Source organism: Rhipicephalus sanguineus, chromosome 3 (genome assembly GCF_013339695.2).
Source record: "Rhipicephalus sanguineus isolate Rsan-2018 chromosome 3, BIME_Rsan_1.4, whole genome shotgun sequence".
Classification (NCBI taxonomy): Eukaryota; Metazoa; Arthropoda; class Arachnida; order Ixodida; family Ixodidae; genus Rhipicephalus; species Rhipicephalus sanguineus.
In genome coordinates, this window is record NC_051178.1 from 67432414 (window position 1) to 67451959 (window position 19546).

The following is a 19546-nucleotide window of genomic DNA, read 5'->3' on the forward strand; positions in this document are numbered from 1 at the left end:
TGACAACAACCAGAATTATACTTAATAGTCCTGATCATGCATGAACAAAGCCACGTGACAGTTGCTGCCCATGCGGTCTCCTTCACCTTATTTTGTAGTACAGTACGTACGACTTGCAAGCTATGCAAGCATGGAAAGCACTGTCTGCATTCGATAAGAAAACAAAGACACGTACACGCTTGGTGCATGTGACTTGCGGTTCAGGCTTGCGAGTGCACCTTATGACAGCCATATCTTTGGGTATTGGTGAAATTACTAATGAGTGCGTGCCAAAACTGAGCTGTGACATCCTCAAACTACAGAGATGCAGCCCAGCATCAGGCTTCACCGCAATACGTTTGTGTAAAACGGTTACGTGACGTGTGAAATCACGTTATTTGCTGAGCGCAAGCAACGCGTGATTGAATTCAGAAAAATTCAACTGCTCGCTACACTCCTTCCTGAATGTGCAGCTCAATAAAGAAGACGCAACACAGCGTGCGAGCACAATGGTCGTGCCTCAAGGCAGTCACTCCGAATCAACAGAATGCATTGAAATATGCCTACGCACAGTAAAATTACAGCTACTGCCTCTACCGTTTCCTGCACCTAATTTAGTAATAAGATATGTATGAGCAATGCATGCATGGCGAACACGTGTTTAATCTTATCCCTAATGCAAGCATGGCAAACACGTGTTTAATCTTTATGACCTGCGGCATGCGAGTGCGCCTTATAACTAGCTGCTTATGAGACTATTGGTGAGATAGGTAATGATCGAAACAGTGAAGTATTGCTTACCTGATTGTGGTGTGTGCGAGGTGAGAGACTTGGCAGGCAGTTGCGAGAGCGCTGACGAAAACCACGTACGGTGCCGGAGAACACGAACAACAATGTGAACACGGTGAACTGCGCGCCAACAAACTTTGCGCAGTGCGCGCCCCTGTGGTGGTATGCGATGCACGTACTAAACCGATGGATGGACGAAAAGTTCATGTAAGCAAAGTAACCAGCGCCCCCTCAGACGCACACGTTTTCTATAGTATATTCCTTCCTCCATGGTTGCGACCGAGCTTGAGCCATAACCGAGCTACCATCACTGCCATTGCGGTGGCGAAAGTAGCGGCGGCGCTGTGATCGGCGGCGATGGGAAGCGCGCAGCGAAGGCGGCACCGGCGGCGCGGCTTTTAATCGCGCTCGCGACGCACTACGTAAGTCAAACTAACTTCTTTAGCGCCTGCCTTTCACTCTTTCTGTATTCTAGCCTATACTGCGATGCACCAATTCTATGGGGCGGTGACGGCCGTACACACCACAGCAGTCGTATTAATTGATATGTCGTTACAAATCTGCACAACGGACAGGTAAGAATAAAACAACCATTATAAGAGAAACACACATCTTACCGTTTATTACGCATTTCTAGGGTACGATGATGAATTTTTCAAGCGTATTATGTGTGGCCATCTGCGCGCTTTTTTCTTTTTGCCTGTTGCGAAGAGTTATGGTGGTGGAAAAACTTTATTGGTTATTCAGGGGAAGCGGTAGAATGGTAAATAGTTCTCAAGCATGGATGTCCTTGTCGCAGGTAGTGAGAACATTTCAACAACCAACGAATTCTTCGGTGAAGAAGTGTATTCCTCCTGGATGTTCACCGAGCAGACTGATTAATACATAAAAGGACAAACATTTGCACGAGCCTTCAGAAGAATATTGTTCTCGCCTTATAGTTCAGAGTATTTCATTATTGTACTAACTTACGTAAGTTAATCACGCGTGCCTTCGTTACTGTGTTTCATTGATGGCGTGTTGATTAGTGTGCTAAATACGCAACGCACCTGCGATACTAAGAACGTTCTCACAAAAGAAGTAAAGACATGCAAGCACGGATAAAAGGGATGAAAACAGGAGAACGCGTACACTGTCTGTTCTCCTGTGGGTCGTGCATTCTCACGGTGTGATGAAGAAAAAAAAACGTAAACTATTATACGCACAATCGAGATTCACATATGCGGGGATCCTCGGACGGGTATGTTTTTTTTTTGTCATTAAGGGCTCGTAGACGCAGTACAAGTACCTGTTCGTTTTCAATCTTGCAGGTGTCTGCGAAGTGCAGCCCTTCGACGAAGACCATAGATCTAGATGTAGTGCGGGTTTTACCTCTTCTGAACGACGTATCCGCTGCTATTTAGAGGCTAAAATTGCGTGTACCATCTTTCCCGAGTGGCATGTTTGGAGCTTTCCCTTTCTATAATTCTCTCGTGTAAGTATGCTAGTTGCATTTCCGTGCAAAATACCTAATCACTGAAACATATTGCTCACACCAAATCTGTTGCGCTTAATTGTCAAGGGGTGCATGGTGTTGGATGAAATTCAGGATGCATGTATGGATGGATATTATAAGCGTCCCCTTTGCAACAGACACGCTGACCTGTTAGCCATAAATCTTTTTTTTTAATTCTGTCTAATTATTTGTGTATACCTAAGGAAAAATTTTCTTTCTGTGGAAAAAAAAAGGCGTTTCACGGTACAGCTCCTTGGTTTTCATGCCATTTAATTGTCCTTTTTCCCCACTTTTCCGCTTTAGAGTTTCCTAAGGCGGAACCCTAACCCTATGCGGGACACCTCAGCGTAGTCAGCGACTACAGTGCTGCCACTGTACGTTTGCCACCCGCCGCGACAGCTCTCTCAAGGCGCTGCACACGGCTGTTGCTTAACTGTTCTAGTTCAATGTATCATTGTCGAATGGAGTCGATGGTCCAAGTTCAGAGAGTTTGTTCGCCATGCACACAAATTACGGAAGCACACTACATGCGTGTTCTTGAATTACAGAAGACATAAGTTTTTCTGATGTTTTACGGAAAGAGCGACGGAACGGAAACGTCGACTACTCCTTTACGTCCAGTCCCGCTGTTTCGTAAAAGACGCAGCACAGTTTGTGCTCTAAACGTCCACTTCCGCCATTTTTCAGGAAACAAATCGTACTCTGTGTTTCTTACGGTCTGTTCCGACGTTGAAACACGATATATTTTTTTCAGTGAACCGGTATGGGGCAAACAAAACAGCAGACGCCCCGCGGTGGTTAGCTTCTGCGCAGATTTGTAGTCCTGGCGTAAACTTAGCGCGTATTGTGCGGTTCGCACGCAGTAAAATGTTGCAAGCAGACGTTTACCAGGCTGTTCGTGCGTGGCAGGCCCGAGCGCTGCGTGCTGAAATTCTTCGTGGAGCGTTTTTGTGCAACAGTACAGAATACCGCTACGTGCCGTGATCAAAAACGTTCAGCCCCTGCATCATCGTATTCGAACTCACCTAGCAGTGACTTACGCGTTCTGCTGGGCGTTAGGCGTTCCCTTTCTCGTAGCCCGATTTCCCGATCTGTTGCCGGATTAGCGGTTCTTTGTTCGTGTATATGGAGTGAGCGTAGTAGCTATTCGGCGCAACGCCTACCTATAGTTGACGTAACTTCGCGTCGAAAAGAGGACACCGCTGTATTGTATACGCGATCGTGCATGTAAAGTTTGTAATTCCAGTACGCACACAACAAGCACGCAGCGAGCGCACACCGCACAATACATGCATCACGTAGTCCGATAACAACAACATAAGTTTATTGCCCTTTCGTTGAACGACACAGCCTCTAAAAACGTACGATGCCTTCGGTGCATGTTATGTACGGCGCATCAGACGCCAAAAACAAAAGTTCACGTGTGTTCTGAGTTGACACAATGAGTAAGAGGCAACAGAGCGCACATCCGAGAGCTTCGCATGCAAATACCATGCATTAGTGATCAGCAATGAAGCGAACGTGTACGTACACATGAAAAGTGACACCCGGTACTTTCCGCAGTGCACACGATTTGCACCGGGTATACGCAACAGCTGAGCATTGCGTAGCTTTCCTAAAGAACACACACAAGGAGCACCATGCGTGAAACGACTGCGCCGCGGCGCCGCTTGCACGGCGAAAAAAAAAAAAAAAAAGGCGAAGCGCGCATGCCGCGCATGCGCTTGCAAACGACACGGCGGAAATCGCGAAATGTTTCGAGGCTCCTTCGCTAGGAGGCGATGCGGGTGTTTGCGATGTGGAAGCTTCACGAATGTGACGTCAGGGCCGCTCCTTATTTTTCCTTCCTCCATGGTGAGGAGAGAGAGCGAACGGCGAGAGAAGGAGCGGCGAAGCACTGCACCTACCCTCTCCTACACTCTCTCGCACCACATTCTCCGGTTGCTAGGGGCGTAGATAAGCGCGCGCGCCCGCAGCTGTTGCTATGGGAGAGGGCGCCGCGGACAACGCCGGATGCCTCACATAGCCCGACTAAGAAATACATTCGCATTTAAAAAACAAGTAAAGAAGTCTAGGGCACATCATTCAGATTCCCTATTACGCAGTGCTTAAACTGTGCAATTAATGTATACAAAGAGGTGCAAATAGACGTAGTAGTTTGTAAATAATCCATGGGAATAGAGAAGGGATAATGTGGAAAGGCTCGTTGAAGTAAAAATTCTGGGTATTTTAGCTCAGGTATATGCTTATATTTCCGGTCGTGTTCAGGTTCAGAGCATAAGGAAAAGTGTACCAGTTTGTACCAGTTCATAATCATTCGCAGCGCCTCGAAATGAGTATGTTGAAAGTCTATGTTAAAAGTCTTATTATACCTTCAACGTCATCCGCGAATTTGAGTAATCTACATTTGCGTAGCGTGGACAAATGTGCCTTTGGTGCCTCTATTACTATGCAAAACAAGAAAAAAAAAACCCGACACATTATTAAGTCGTGCGAAGCGTTTATTTGGCTAGCAAGGCCAGGTATTCCCCTATTTTACGGCAGAGCTGTTATGGCCGAGGTTTGCCGTGGCCCCTAGACAGAAAATTATCATCATGAACAGGCACGCGCTCTCTTCGTCCTCGTTTTCATCGTCTTCCTTTTCTTCCTCTTCTGCTTCTCTCCCAGACGCGTGAGCCGATTTTTCCGGCGTGGGATGCAATAACTCTGATGGACGAGAGAACGAGTGTAGAGAGAGAAACAGAGAGAGAGAGAGAGAAAGATAAAAAGAGAAATTCCTGGCGAGGCGGGACTCGAACCCGCGTCCCCATGATCCGAAGGCGAGCGTCGTAACCACTCGGCTATATCGCAGTATAGCAAGGGAGTGGGAAAGGGAAGTGGGGGTGAGGAGGACGGAAATGAGGAGCAGAGAACGAGTATAGAGAGAGAGACAAAGAAAGAGAAAGAAAGAAATAGAAAGAAAGAGAAGAAAGAGTGAAAAAGACAGAAGGCGAGAGAACTACTACAGAGATAGAGTGAAAGAAAGACATATAAAGAAAGAGAAAGAGAAAAATGACTGAAAGAAAACGAAGAAAGACACAGAAACAGACTCAGAAAAACAGGTAAAGAGAAAGAGAGCAAGCGAAGTCATGATTTGTTTAGTATAACAAGGGGTGGGAAAGAGAGAGGTGAGACGGTAAAAGCCTAGCCAAGCCAGGACCAACTAGGTGCCCACCAGCTCTACTGCGACCCAGCCTTGCGCGACTTTGTGCAAGCTGTGCTAACTTTTTAAAGAATATGTTTTTTTTTTTTGAGAATGTGAGGCCTAGTTAGACGAGCTTGGGCACCGATTGTATAATCTATCCGGCAAGAATAGTTTCGTCTCCTTTTGCCAGGCTATTGAACATTACCTTTTTCTTCCGCATATTAAGCTACAACCTATATTCTTGCAAATTTTTAGCTGAAGACGTGGATAATTTGTTGTAATTCAGCCCCAACAATGCTGAACAAGCGTAGTCATCGACAAGCAGTACGTTTCTGTGACATTCATTAGCTGTTGATCATCGTTTCAAATTCCGTCCAGTCTAAAAATTTGAATACTTGCGAGCATACGGTGAATACCATTTGAGAAATTGCAATTTCAAGCTTTAAATGGCATCTAAATCACTCCGAGCTCAAAGACGAGGGAGTGCTTTCTTTCTCACCTTCACTACCCTTCATTCAGGTGATACCTCCTCCTCAACACTTTATTCTTCATAAGCACGCTTACAATGTCAGCACTAAGCGTTGAGCCTATCGGGATTTTGCGCTTGTCGGCTACACTATCTCCGCTTGCGCAGCCGAAAACGCACGAAATGAAGTGAAATCAGTGATTGCGCACGATATCCATGCGAGACAAGGAAGAACGGGTGGGCGACTGTATGGCAAAGCAAGGTAGGAGACAATTCGCAACTGATATTTCTCGTATAGAGGCCAGTTGAGAGTACGTACCCTAATGACATCGCGTGAATCACCGTTCTGGCGTCTCGAAATGGGTGAAAAATACGAAAAACGCCAAGAGAGAAGAACGTTCTCGTTTTTCTGTATTTTCAGAGGCTGTTTAGGGACCCTTAAAAAAGGACCTCTGACAGCGAAAGGTTTGTTTGCTGCTTTTTTACTGCAATTTGCCTGATCTACGGCTTTTTTGTCTGTACCCACCAAGCTTCATTGAGTGTTTTTGAAGCTGAAAACAAATCCTGATTGATTGATTGATTGATTGATTGATTGATTGATTGATTGATTGATTGATTGATTGACTGACTGACTGACTGACTGACTTGTAGCTCTGTGTCTGGTAATCCCGAAACTGAATCGTAAATGCTCTTACGCATCGTATAATTATTGCTAGCGTTGTTATTTCAGAACAATTTTGCGTCAATTCAAAACGCCCGCCTAAATACCATAAGAAACAAGCGCCCCCACAACGGAAGAGCGCCTAAGATCACGTGCACTCAAGCTTTGGTGTCGTTGAAGCGCAATTTTCAAATCGGGGCCCCGCGCACGGTAACGAATGAAACGATGCGGGTGCTTCGGTATTGTTAAGGCATTCACAAGTACTTCCCGTGTTGCTTGACAACGCAGTGTTTCCATGATGATTGGTATCCCTGCGAAATGAACGTAGTTTATTAAAGCAATATAGAGAGATTCGTTGCGCGTACTCCTATCCGATTAACATTTGAGAAGGGCATGGGTTGCGCCGCAATTCTGACATTTGTCATGTCACAACGATCGAAGGTCATGGTGTCCCGAGTGCGCAAGGGCAAGATTAATTGAGGCAAAAGCCTTAGATGCCTCATGAAACGAGAAAATTGGCCGTCGGCAGCGTCAACCCAAGTGATAAAACAAATCATCACGTGATGACGTCAATATATGACGTCATCTTGACGTCACACATCGCCAAAATTTGTGACGTCATGTGGCATGATGTCACATGCCGACGTGATCACATGACATCGTCGCTTGTGCAAAGGTGGGCCGATCACGGAGGCAGTGTAAATCGAGGTGAGGCGCAGAAAGCTTGCAATACCTCCGATCCTAGAGGCAGCAAGTGCAAAACCACTTTAGGTGCAGCAAGCTATCGGAGGGTGGCGGGGAGCATCAATGCATCGAGTGAAGAAAACCAAGAAGACGGCTTTCGCCTTGAAGTCGTTTTAGACGGATGCATAAGGGACCCTGTGAGTTTTTTTTAAACATAATGGTACATCACTATGAATCAAAACCAACTCGCCAAACGTTTTTAATTGTATATGCACAACAAAAAAAACCAAAGTGGGCATACATATCTACTGCACGTGCAATCATTGTTGTCAAAGCTGATAAATAAAGTAGCATATTTTTAGAGCCTTAGTCTATGTTGATCTGATTTCACCTTGACTGTGTCTATGTAGGCCTGCGTCTTGTTGTCTTATTTCGCTCCTCTTTCCTTCAAGGCGATAGTAACCCAGGACCTAAATTATAGCCCTGAGAATAACGAGATCTTTTATTACTTCTATATCCACACTTCCGTATCCTGAAAGAAATGCTGGCGTCGGCACAGTAAGCAATGTAATATATTCACTGTTTCCTAGTCCCACTGAGCTTCCAGTAGAGGGTATTCGTCAATGGATGCCGATATATATCTGCCATATTTGAAGAAAATCATGAAAAAACGTGAGGCGTGCAAACACAGACACAAGAGAAATGAACGAGACAATGCAGGCATCTCCGATGTCTGGTTTTCCTGTGTGTTTGTGTCTGCAAGCCATACTTCCGTTTGTGATGAATCCCTACAAACTAGCTCAACTTTCTGTTGTTCTGTTCACATGGGGCTGGAGGGAAACGAGGCGGCTGATGTTTCTCGAGGCTATAGGAGTCGAGCACCATCTAACTCAGCCTCCGAGGTAGCCGTCCCCGTCCGGTGTCACCATTCGGCCACACTCAACCACTTGAGAGGACTTAGGCGAACATAATCCCCACCCCAGCGAACACTAAACAAAGCGGAAGCGGTTAGTTAGAGGCAAATCTAAACTGGCACGTATGCTAATTTGCATACTCTCAGCAAGATTCATCCTTCGGCTTATTCTTCTCGCTGCCGATGGTGTTCAGTCAAAGCCACACTTTATCGCATCTTATGGGGATGTCAGGCGGGGGCATGTCTGGCGAGCGAGAGCCTGGACGATCAGCTGAGACTGATTGACCTGGCCCGCAGAGCGGAAGCCGCAAGTGGAGCCCAGGACTGCCCCCCCTCCCTACCCCCCGTCATTCAAGAACCTCCAGCTACCCGGAGTTTCTGCGCAGTAACATTACTGCGAATGAATAAGTTTCTACCTTAGTAACACGTCACATCTACTGTTCCCCCATGCCATAGTTGCGAATAGCATGTTCCCCAGCGTGCCTTATGCAGATTTTCGTACTGAAGTCGCCGATAACTGCTGCGGATTTTCGTGCAACTTTTGTAAACGGATGGCAGTTGATTAGAACACTGAATAAATAAATAAAAATAAATAAATAAATAAATAAATAAATAAATAAATAAATACGATTAAGTAAATAAATTAATGCAAACGAAGTAGGTTCTCATTTCATTTCAGACTGCGTCAGACGGTGCGGTGAAGTGGGCCGAACTGGCTGCCGACATCAACGGGGTGGTCGTGGCACCCAACCACAGGCTCGGGGTGTTCGGCTTCCTCGACGTCGGGGTGCGGGGAATGCTCGGCAACGTGGCCTTACAGGACGTGTTGCTGGCCATGTCGTGGGTCGATAAGAACGCCGGCGCTCTGAACGTGGACACCGACAACATGGCTGCGTTCGGCTTGGGCTCCGGGGCCTACGTTCTCTCTCTGTTGCTCATGTCGTCGAGTTCAGCGAACGACACCCTCTTCAGGAGAGCGTTTCTACAGGTGAATGCTGTGATGTAATAAATCATTCCTGAAATTTCCAAGATAAGACGCCAGGCACATGATGAGAGATACAGATTAGCGTAAGAAAAGAACGAAGACTCGATAAAGAAATAGTAGGAAGCAGAAAAGTTCAGCTGTTTATTCGAAGTGAAGCCTAGAAAACACGACAATCAACGCATGCGTCTGTCTAACTCTTGTATTAGCTGCCACATATATATATATATATATATATATATATATATATATATATATATATATATATATATATATATATATATATATATATATATATATATATATGTTGTGTGTGTGTGTGTGTATGCGTGTGCTCTCGTTTTTCTGTCATTGAATAAATTTTAACACTTTGCGTTGTTAAGCTGTACAGTGATTCATGTGAATTCGGGTATCGGCATATTGACCGCTTGCGTTTTTTTTAACGCGCATCCTAAACAAGGTAGATAGTCTATTTCCTTTTTTTTTTAATGGCGCGCGTCGGAATATCGCTGTCGTTGCTTGAATTGAACGTGCCGTCGTGTCATAAGCGGAACGCGATATGTTGCTCCCACGGAAAGTGTTCCGTTTTCGATTTTGTGTTAGGTTCACAAATTCAAGAATCTCTGGTTAATAACTGGACACCGATACGACACGTTTGCTGCCTTTGCATTATGCATCCTACGTGTTGGTATATTATTTTTTTAATTATTTGCACGTTATGTTCCACAGCTTATTAGCTGTATAATATATGCTTTCAGTTCCTGCTCAAGGAACATGGCCACAAATTACGGAAAGTGCTCACAGTTGCTCGCGTAGTAGTCATCGAAAAAAGTTAAAAGTCCGAAATAAATTCAATGAAGTCGAGCACGAAAGCGGATGACAGTTACAGTTCGAGCAAGTAATAACCGTGTACTGCTATCCGTCCAACATGGTCATCTGATGGAGCTGCGAACCTTGAGCACAGTAGCGTAGGATAATCGTCCTTTTTTACGCGCTCCTGAAAGAGATTTGTTGTCGTTTCGGTAAGAACAGCAGGTTTGGTCACGAGTCCGAGAGCTCCTAGACATTCGTGATAGATCCCTGTATTGGGCGTTTTAGAGGATGCCGTTTTTGAAAAATTGCTTGGGGCAGATTGCACTGTTGTAGTGGTTAAGCTGAATTACTCCCAGTGGCTGACACCACTTGTGCAAAAAATCAAATAGTTAATCGGCTATTGAATAATAGTTCACTAATTATATTTCTTATGATTACCTAACGTATTGCAATTTGACTTGCAGCCCATGAATTCGCAAGGCGTATGCACTTTAAAAGCAGTTTTCAGGGGGACAACATTTTCGAGATATTCATATTCCACGAACTAAATGCGCGTTGTAGCTAATATTTTGTTTCACTGCACAAAATAATGTTTTGTTAAAAACCATCTGGTACCAGAGTGCATTTTTTTATCGCGAGTTTGATGGCGAATGTATCCAAATCCCATTGCTAGGTCATATTTCACTTCAATTGAGTCAGCCTTGCGAACTTTCTGCTTAGAATTTGAAACTTTCAATATGTTAATAAAGCAATGACCTTATCTGCTATTAGTTGGTTTTACTTAGCTGGTAAATTAGGTATGTCATATTCCTGAGCAACTCGTGTCACCGTGTCAACTGGTCGGGCTCAAAGAGTACAGTTATGCTATCTGCCACAGGAAATTTTTTGAAGCTCTCTACTGCCTAAAAATAGCCTATGTAAAACTTTTCGATAAAGGCAAGTCTAAGCGATTAGAACAAAAATTGAACCATTAAATCACAGCCTGAGCCTTGCTAGTATATATGCGACACTTTGCCTGCAAGATTAGGCAAGTCCCTAGTCCGCAGTACGTCTTGGTCGCACAGATGCTGACCCGAAAATGCCAGACGCAGAATGACAGCTGATCCTTTATCAATGTGTCGGTGACCAATCACCTTAAAGCATATTAGCCCATACCTAAAAGTAGAGCTACAAAGCAAAACGATTATCGCTATCAACATTGTCCTTGAAGATACCATTTATCTTTAACCTTCAATGCCCTCTGACAGATGCAAGTGTGCGAATATTCTGAGCTTGTTACAGTGTCAAACGTTGCGTATCACAGCACTTACATCGGTTGCAGTAAGCGAAAACAAATTGCACTATAGTGTTCTTGCGCATATCAATAATAATAATATGTGGGGTTTAACGTCCCAGAACCACGATGTGATTATGAGAGAAGCCGTAGTGGAGGGCTCCGCAAAAATTTCGACCTCCTGGGGTTCTTTAACGTGCACCTAAATCTAAGTACACGGGCCTCAAACATTTTCGCCTCCATCGAAAATGCAGCCGCCGCGGCCGGGATTTGGTACCGCGACCTTCCGGTCAGCAGTCGAGCGCCATAACCACTACACCAGCGCGGGTAGATCAAGGCGCTCGTATTTAAAGATGTTGTCTGTATATCCTTTGTGGGTTCCAAGACTGGTAATAACTTCGCGTTCAGGCTACTGCTCTATACATGATGATGGGTAAATTTGTGGCACAATACCTTTAGTGGTGACAAAAGCTTAAATCTCAGCAAGAACAAGACACGAGCTTATAAGCTGCTCTAAGCTGTTTAACGCTTTCAGATTAGAATTTTTTCGCCAAATGCGACCCGGCTGAGTCGATTTTCTTGTCGCTGATTTAGATTCTTTGGTCGAATTTTTTTCAGAAAAAATTGTAATTTTTCTAGGGTGACCATAAATTGACAAAAAAATCGTTTGTGTTGTTACATAAATACACATGGTTTATTCATGAGTAACAGCAAGATAAATTAAAAAAAAACTATACGACCGTTCAAAAATTATGCATTGCAATAAACGTCTGTGTAGTTCACAGACGTACAACATTAAGTGCACGAAGTGGCGTCAAGTGGAAACACGGAGGGAGAGAAGTCACTTTTGATCCAGTCAGCATCGTCTCGCCGCGCACGCTTTTGAGATATCGTCGCTCATCAACATCTGAGTCTTAACTCGCAAATAACTCCTCGTATGACGGGCTTACATTTACTGCATCAGATTCTGATTCGGCATTCGAGCAGCGATTCGCAGGAGTCGCCGCTAGACTCACTTGCAGCAGAGAAACCAGTGCGCTTTGTCATAGCTCAAGCAAACTGCGCGGCTGAGGGCACTGAATTAAACTTAGTTATGAGCGCGTCCGGAAAGCAAAAACAAATCCGAAGCCTATAATAATCATTCGTCTCATCGCCAAAGAGACTGAAGCTGTTTTTGTTAGTGCCCGAAACAAGAAACGCTACCACAGCGGCATCATTTGTGGCAGTCGGCGCCTGCACGGAAACAGGCGTAATTGCGTACCGGTGAGCAATGAACGAAAGGTAAAAAATTGGTCACCTTTCGAAAGATTCTAAACCAGAAAGCCATCAGTCTTGCGGGCGCAACAAGCGGGAACCAGCCGAAGGCAGTGTTGCGAACTCGAGGGTAATTACCCTATTGTAGGGTATCTTCGGAATATTTCAGCCAGCGTGGGGTTGTAGGCCGGTAATACAATTATCTTATAAGACGTAGGGTATTTTGCACTTTTTGCTAGTGATCGATCAACGAAAAAATGTGGACGATCCGCGCGACATATCGGAGGGTTACGTTCCTAAAGAGATCCGAAAACTAAACATTTCTTTAAACAAAATTGGAACTGTCTTAATGCACATATGTCACCAGCATAAGGAAGAGACGAAGATAATACGCCACACATCCCTGTGAAAGCCTTGTTGTTTTTTGTCATGGATGGTTTTTTCCCTCTCCTTCGTCTCCCATTCATTCGTTGCATGGAGGGATTTTTAAATTTCGCAAGTGCAGTCGGTTCCACTTCTTAAAGGAGTGGTGCCATCAAATTTCGAGGCTATAACAAGCCTGTTGTGGGTTTCCTCCGTATGCAAGGACACTCCACACGAAGGGTTGGACACAGGAAACGTTTAGAATATATTTAAATTCACTTCCAAAGTGTACCTAAATGCCCATTCTCCCGATCGAAACCCATCGGTAGCGCGCCAACTCTGACGTAGCTGTATAGGAAAGGCAACGAAAGTTGTAGTGACGTCACACCAGATCCGCTGTAGCGACTTGAGTGACCTCCGGACCTCCGCAACGTACGTACCGGCTCTAGTGAACTAGAATATATTCTAGTACACTATAGTACCGGCAAAGCATCGGTTGCTACATCACTCGCCGAGTTTCGATCGCTTCCCGGCTAAGTGCGTCACAGCCTTGTGTGGTCACGTGACCAAGCCTCCTACACTTCTACGTCACTGCCCAACCTCGGCGCCAAGAAACCGAAACCGAAAGTTGTCCACATCAAAAGGCGATATTAAATTATTTAGCGACAATACATGAATCTTGGTGCGTGCATCTTGCTTCCTGGAGCTATAGGAAACACTTACAGCAAAGAACGCGCAAGCCACAAACATGGTGGCACCACCCCTTTAAGGCGATAGGCGAAATCCTTAGATGCCTCATCAAACACCAAAAGTAACCGTCGGCGTCAGCGTCAGTGATGAAACACATCATCATGGTATTAAGAAGTTGAAATACCTCCAGCCACAAATTCTTGGAGGAAACCCGACGTTTCGAGACCGGCTTGGTCTCGTCTTCAGGGGTGACTGTGCTGATAAGGGGGCTTCGTCGCAGCTTGTTTTTGGCTCCGCCTTTCTCTTTCCCTCACGTTCCGGAGGCCGTGCACGTAGATTGGAGGCATTGTTCCGAGGGACCGGTTCACATTCGCAGGTGTGTTCTGGATGTGCCACGACTCGAGTAAGAGCCTCCTTCCCAGATTCCTTTCCGTTTCTATGATGGAAGCACCCTCGAAGTCAATTTTGGGGTCGTGCTTCTCGCAATGCTCTGCAGAAGATGGAAATACAACGCAGTGCCCTTGCAGAGCATTGCGAGAAGCACGACCACAAAATTGACTTCGAGGGCGCTTCCATCATAGAAACGGAAAGGAATCTGGGAAGGAGGCTCTTACTCGAGTTGTGGCACATCCAGAACACACCTGCGAATGTGAACCGGTCCCTCGGAACAATGCCTCCGATCTACGTGCACGGCCTCCGGAACGTGAGGGAAAGAGAAAGGCGGAGCCAAAAACAATTTGCGACGAAGCCTCCCTGATCAGCACAGTCACCCCTGAAGAAGAGACCAAGCCGGTCTCGAAACGTCGGGTTTCCTCCAAGAATTTGTGGCTGGAGGTATTTCAACTTCTTAATTCTTCCACCCAGCCAGACAGACTTCTGTCGAAATGTTTACATTTAAATCATCATGGTATAACGACGTCACAGATCACCAGAACTTGCGACGTCATCATGAAGTCAGAGTGATGCTACTGTGACATCACAACGTGACGTCAAATGATGACATCATAACATGACATCGTCTCTTGGTCATAGGTGGGCCGATCCCGGAGGCACGTGAGGTGCAGAAAGCTAACAATGTCTCCGGTCACAGAGGCAATGCAAAAACGACGCTAGGTGCAGAAATTTTTCGAGGGCAGGGGGATCAATACAATACGTCGCTTCAAACAGCAGAGCGCTTGCCCTTGAATTATCGTAAAATGTGTCCATGCTTATTTCGTCTTTACCCTTTCGGTAGTTACCCAGGGCCGGTTTGCTTTCCTTCGCTGCTATTCAATGCATCTTTTTCCGCCTCTATGACGTTTCACTTACTGCTCTTTGTTGCCATGTCGCTCACACTGCCAGTCGTACACACTCTAAGAAAAAGAAAGAGTATCTGTGACTCCTTTCGGGTAGTGCTGACTTGCCACGTATATGACTCTCCTCAAAGAGGCCCGTTAACACTCTTGTGGGACACACGACTCTCGTCGTATAATGACCCCACAGAGAGTTGACGTGCCTCTTTAAGGAGAGTCATATACGTGGCATGCCAGAACTCTCCCAAGAGAGTCATAGTACTCTTTTTGTTCTTAGGGTGAACTTGCTGATGATTCTCCTCAACTGTGAGTGGACGCTCTTCCCATACGAACACCGGAGCGCTTTCTCTTCCCATCTGCTGCCTTTCATTTTGTTTAGTCGTTTAGTCTATCGTCGAAACTAATTTTCAAACAGCTGAAGTCGCTGCAGACTTCAACGCCACCCCCCCGTCTGCATGTCGTACAGTGAAGTATAGTCTGTAATTTATTACCGTAAGATGCCGAGCAAGCGCCCCCCCCCCCCCCGTCCTCCTCCTCACCTGCTGCCACTTTGGTTTTCAAGACGAGCATTGCTTGTTTAAAGAGAACCCCAACAATGGTATCCACTGAATGCGTATCTAATGTTGAAATAAACATTAGACAAAAGTCTGTCTGGTTGGGTAAATAAACTGAGAAAACTATTATTTAATCTCCAACCAAAGTTACGAAAACACGTAAGAACACAGCTTGTCGTAATCGGCTTGATTCCTTCCTCAGGGGGGACTGCGGCGACTTTAGCGGCCTCTTGAAGGCACTCTCGCGGCGGTCAATGACCCCACGCATTACCGCGGAGCGAAGCCGATGCGCATACACCGGGGGAAGGGTTCCGAGGGAACGGTTGATGTTTTGAGTGGTTCGCTGAATGTGCCACGACTCCAATAGTAATCTCCTCCTCAACTTGGTTTCACTTTCAAGGATGGCCGTTCCGTTGAAGTCTATCTTGTGGTCAAAGGTCTCGGCGTGTTCGGCGACGGCGCTGCGCTCTTTGTTGAATTTCCGGACGTCGTTGACGTGTTGTATAATTCGTTCTGGAAGGCTTTTGGTCTCGCCGATGTACGATGAGGGGCACTCGGCGCACGGTATTTTGTATACGACGCCGGGCGCCCTGTGCTTTGTTGGTCTGTCTTTCCGGCGGGGAAGGAAGCGGCCCAGCGTACACGAAGGCACGTGCGCGATGTGCACACCTTCTTTTCTGAAAATCCGGGCCAACGCCTCGCTGGCTTCCTGGACGTATGGGACCGACACGCGTTTTGGAGAGCTGTCCGTCAATGCTGGCTGGGAGTTGCGTAACCTCTTTTGCTCTGCGCGGCGGGCGACGGGTCCGATGAAATTTTTCGGATATCCGTTTTTTGTGAGGTACGCAATTACGCGGGCCTCTTCTTTCCGGCGTTCCGTGTCAGTGGAGCATATCTTTTTGGCTCTCTGAAGTAAAGTGGTGACAACGGAGGCCTTGTGAGTGGAGGGATGGGACGAATCATATTGAAGGTATCGGCCGGTGTGCGTCGGCCTCCTGTAAACGAACTCCAAGTGCCTGCCCCTTCTTGCCACCTGGACGTCGAGTTTTTACGTGTTTTCGTAACTTTGGTTGGAGATTAAATAATAGTTTTCTCCGTATCTATTGTTGTCTATGAAATTCCGTTGTTATGTGGCCGGTCGTATATTGGAGGATGCTGCGCTGCACGCCAGGCTCTCCAGTGTCGGCGATGTACTACCAGAAGGCCGCAGGTCTCTCTAGGCCGAGTGTGCGGACTTAACCTTTGCGTCCGACTCTGAGGAGTCGTTTGACGAGTTGGACAGTGACGAGGGGGAATAAAAACAGTAAATAAATGAAGAATTTCATTAGAGATATGGATGGGCATTTTTTTTGTTTTTAGCGGCTCTCCCGCCGCCACCTTGAATTTCGGTCCAGGTCCGAGCAAGCGCCCCCCCCCCCTCCAAATCTGGTTAGATTATCCTTCACCGTAGGGGGGGGGGGGGGCGCTTGCTCGGCATTTTACGGTATTGTTACACCGCGCTATTTTTAGGCGTAGGGTAAACTGTAGGGTAATAAAAAGCGCTATGTAGGGTGCAGTGCGGTAATTTTGACGGCGACTTAGGGTATTTTCCGAAAATTGGTTGGCGACACTGGCCTAAGGAAGAAAACTAGCCGGCCCGCCGCTGTAGTAAAGCATAGAAAAAAACGGAGATACATCGGCGCAAGAAAAAAATTACATGTATTCCCGCAATGTGGCAGCCACAGGTCGGCAAACTCACGCAGCAGTCTACTGATTATGACTCATTCAGAATCAAATCAAGCTGTGAGTATAAGTCTGAGCGATTTCGGGTGAGTAATAGTTTGGTGAGTTTGACTCCGAGTGAGTCCGGTTAGGAAAAGAATTTAGTGAGTCTGAGTCGGAGTAAGTCGAATTCAGCAAAATTTTGGAGAGTCTGAGTCCCAGTGAGCCCCTAAGCGGTAAATATTTCTTCAGTCAGTATGGGTGAGCTCCACTTTTTTTCCCGACCAACTGTCCTATCCGCTCAACTTCAGCATTGCTGTCAACCTTATGCCGGCTCACGTTTATACTCACGTCTACTCACACATACCTCAGTGTACTAGCAATCATATGCCACCTCAATATTGATTCATCAGAGGCTTGAGTTACGGAGGGTGAAAGGTGCGTTGAAATCCCCCCCCCCCCCCCCCGCCTTCCGTAAACTCGCACAAGGGAAATTTTTGATAGAAATAGCTCATGTGAAGTCATGTACACACTGCTGCGCAGCCACACATACCTCGTATTTGAAAGTACGAGATCACAAGGCACAACGTGGAGCACCCATTATGTGAGACGTCGGTGTTAAAGAGCATTGACACCATTGTTGAAAAAGCTAATTATGCGCTAACGGACTCTTGAGTCGACTCACTCAGACTGATTCAGACTCAGATAGAGCCGTGAGTCTGAGGGAGTCCGGGTGAGTAATATTTTGGTGAGTCCGAGTGAGTCCAGTTGAGGGAAATTTCGGTGAGTCTGAGTCGGAGTGAGACCTAAGCGCAAAATGTATTTTTAGAGTGAGTATGAGTGATCTCCAGTTTTCTTTTTGCCGACTTATGGTGGCAGCACATGCAAAGCAAGAAAACTGGTCGAAAAAGGCGCGTTTTCTAAACATACAAGCGATGACGTGCATGGAAGCCTTTTACCCTGAAAATGTTAATGAAACCAAGGCGTCACAAGAGCGAACATACATATTCTTTTCACGCGTGCGTATTAGACCGGCAGCTCTAACGTGGTGACATGGTTTTCTCTGCTATGCTCATCGGTCGTGTCAAATATTTTATCAGTGTAGAATAAAGGAAAACTCACTATCGCTGACTCAAGCATGCCTTCTATTCTTTATGCAGAACAGCTTTAACAATTCCCTTTCCTGCTCTCGCCCCATGCTTCTGGTATGCAGAAAGGGGAGGGGTAGTGTTGTCAAAGAAATATTTACATTAAAAACACAAGGAATCAAATAACGAGCACCGACATTGAAATGCAGGGTCCATGTCCGACAGCGCCTCTCCCTCGGAACACGCCGGAGATCGGCAGAGCGTACCTGGCGCAAATGTCACGAGATCTCAGCTGTTACCAACCCAGAATCGCCGACCAAGCCGACTGCCTCCGCTCTGTGGCTCAAGAGCTGCTTCTGGAGGCGTCGCTAAACGTGGGTCCGCCCATTCGCTTCGTCCCCAGTGCCCTGAATGGCGAGGCATTGTCGAGTCTACAGGAGACGGCCTACTTCGAGGGCGTCGAGATCTTGCTCGGAAGTGACGTCAGCGAGGGAAAGCGGCTTTACGATGACGTCATCATTCCTTCGGCCAAGGAGTTTAGCAACTCCACGAATCTGCAGGCTTCGGATGTATTCGACAGCTTGCGGTACTTCTTAACGAACGACGCGAACGGGTTGGACGCGGCGAGCCGCGAAGCTGCGTTGAAAGTTGTGGCGCCAAATGACATGGCCCAAACCATCGTTCAGTTGTTGACGACGTGTCCGTCGAAGAAGATGGCAGCTGCCGTGTCGGCGAGGAACGGCACGCTCTATCACTACGTCACGAAAGGCGATAGCGTCAATGACGTCCCACTTGAGATGGCTGACATTGCGAACTTTCTGTCCAAAGGGCAAGTATTCTGAAGAGTTCTTAGCTGGGCTTGTTGATTTGCGGACATTGTCGCGAAACAGCGCGACCGTCGGGACAGGTGAACGAACAGACAGGACAAATATATGGTCCTGTTCGTTCCAGCCCTTTTTTTTTGCTGGCTCTTTCACTTGTCTCGTCGTTTGCGCTGTTTCGCCGCAGTATTGTTGCATTCTTTTGCAGATATAATGTTTTTTTAGACGGGTGGCAATTTGAGACTGTTCTGATTATATTATTGAATATGTGAATTTCTTGAGGGGCCTGTTTTTGTTCCACAGAACTGAGACTCCCATAGTCAGTGTCTCAACTCCGGCAGGTTTGATGCATTGCGAGGGTTGGTTGGTCAGCTGCCTGCTGAAGTATTACGCGGCGCCATTGAGCACAAGAAAATGCTTGCCATTCTTCACCACGGTCGCGAGTATTACACTGCCAGGATATTGCTCGCGCATAACTTCCCAAGGATATGGGCGGGAAAGCAGCGGCCGCTGTGGTACTATTGTAGTGCAAGGCACATGTATG

The 19546-nt window shown here is 46.4% G+C and overlaps 1 protein-coding gene across 1 annotated transcript in view; it reads left to right on the plus strand.

Annotated features, from left to right (window-relative positions):
- LOC119385535 (neuroligin-4, X-linked-like) overlaps window positions 1-19059 on the plus strand; it is a 57129-nt gene extending 38070 nt beyond the window's left edge. The window contains exons 4-5 of the mRNA XM_037652954.2: window positions 8851-9159; window positions 18391-19059. Of these exons, the coding sequence (XP_037508882.2) occupies window positions 8968-9159; window positions 18391-19023 (825 nt within the window). The 5' untranslated portion in view covers window positions 8851-8967 and the 3' untranslated portion in view covers window positions 19024-19059. The remainder of the gene's footprint in view (window positions 1-8850; window positions 9160-18390) is intronic.
- The last annotated feature ends 487 nt before the right edge of the window (window positions 19060-19546 follow it).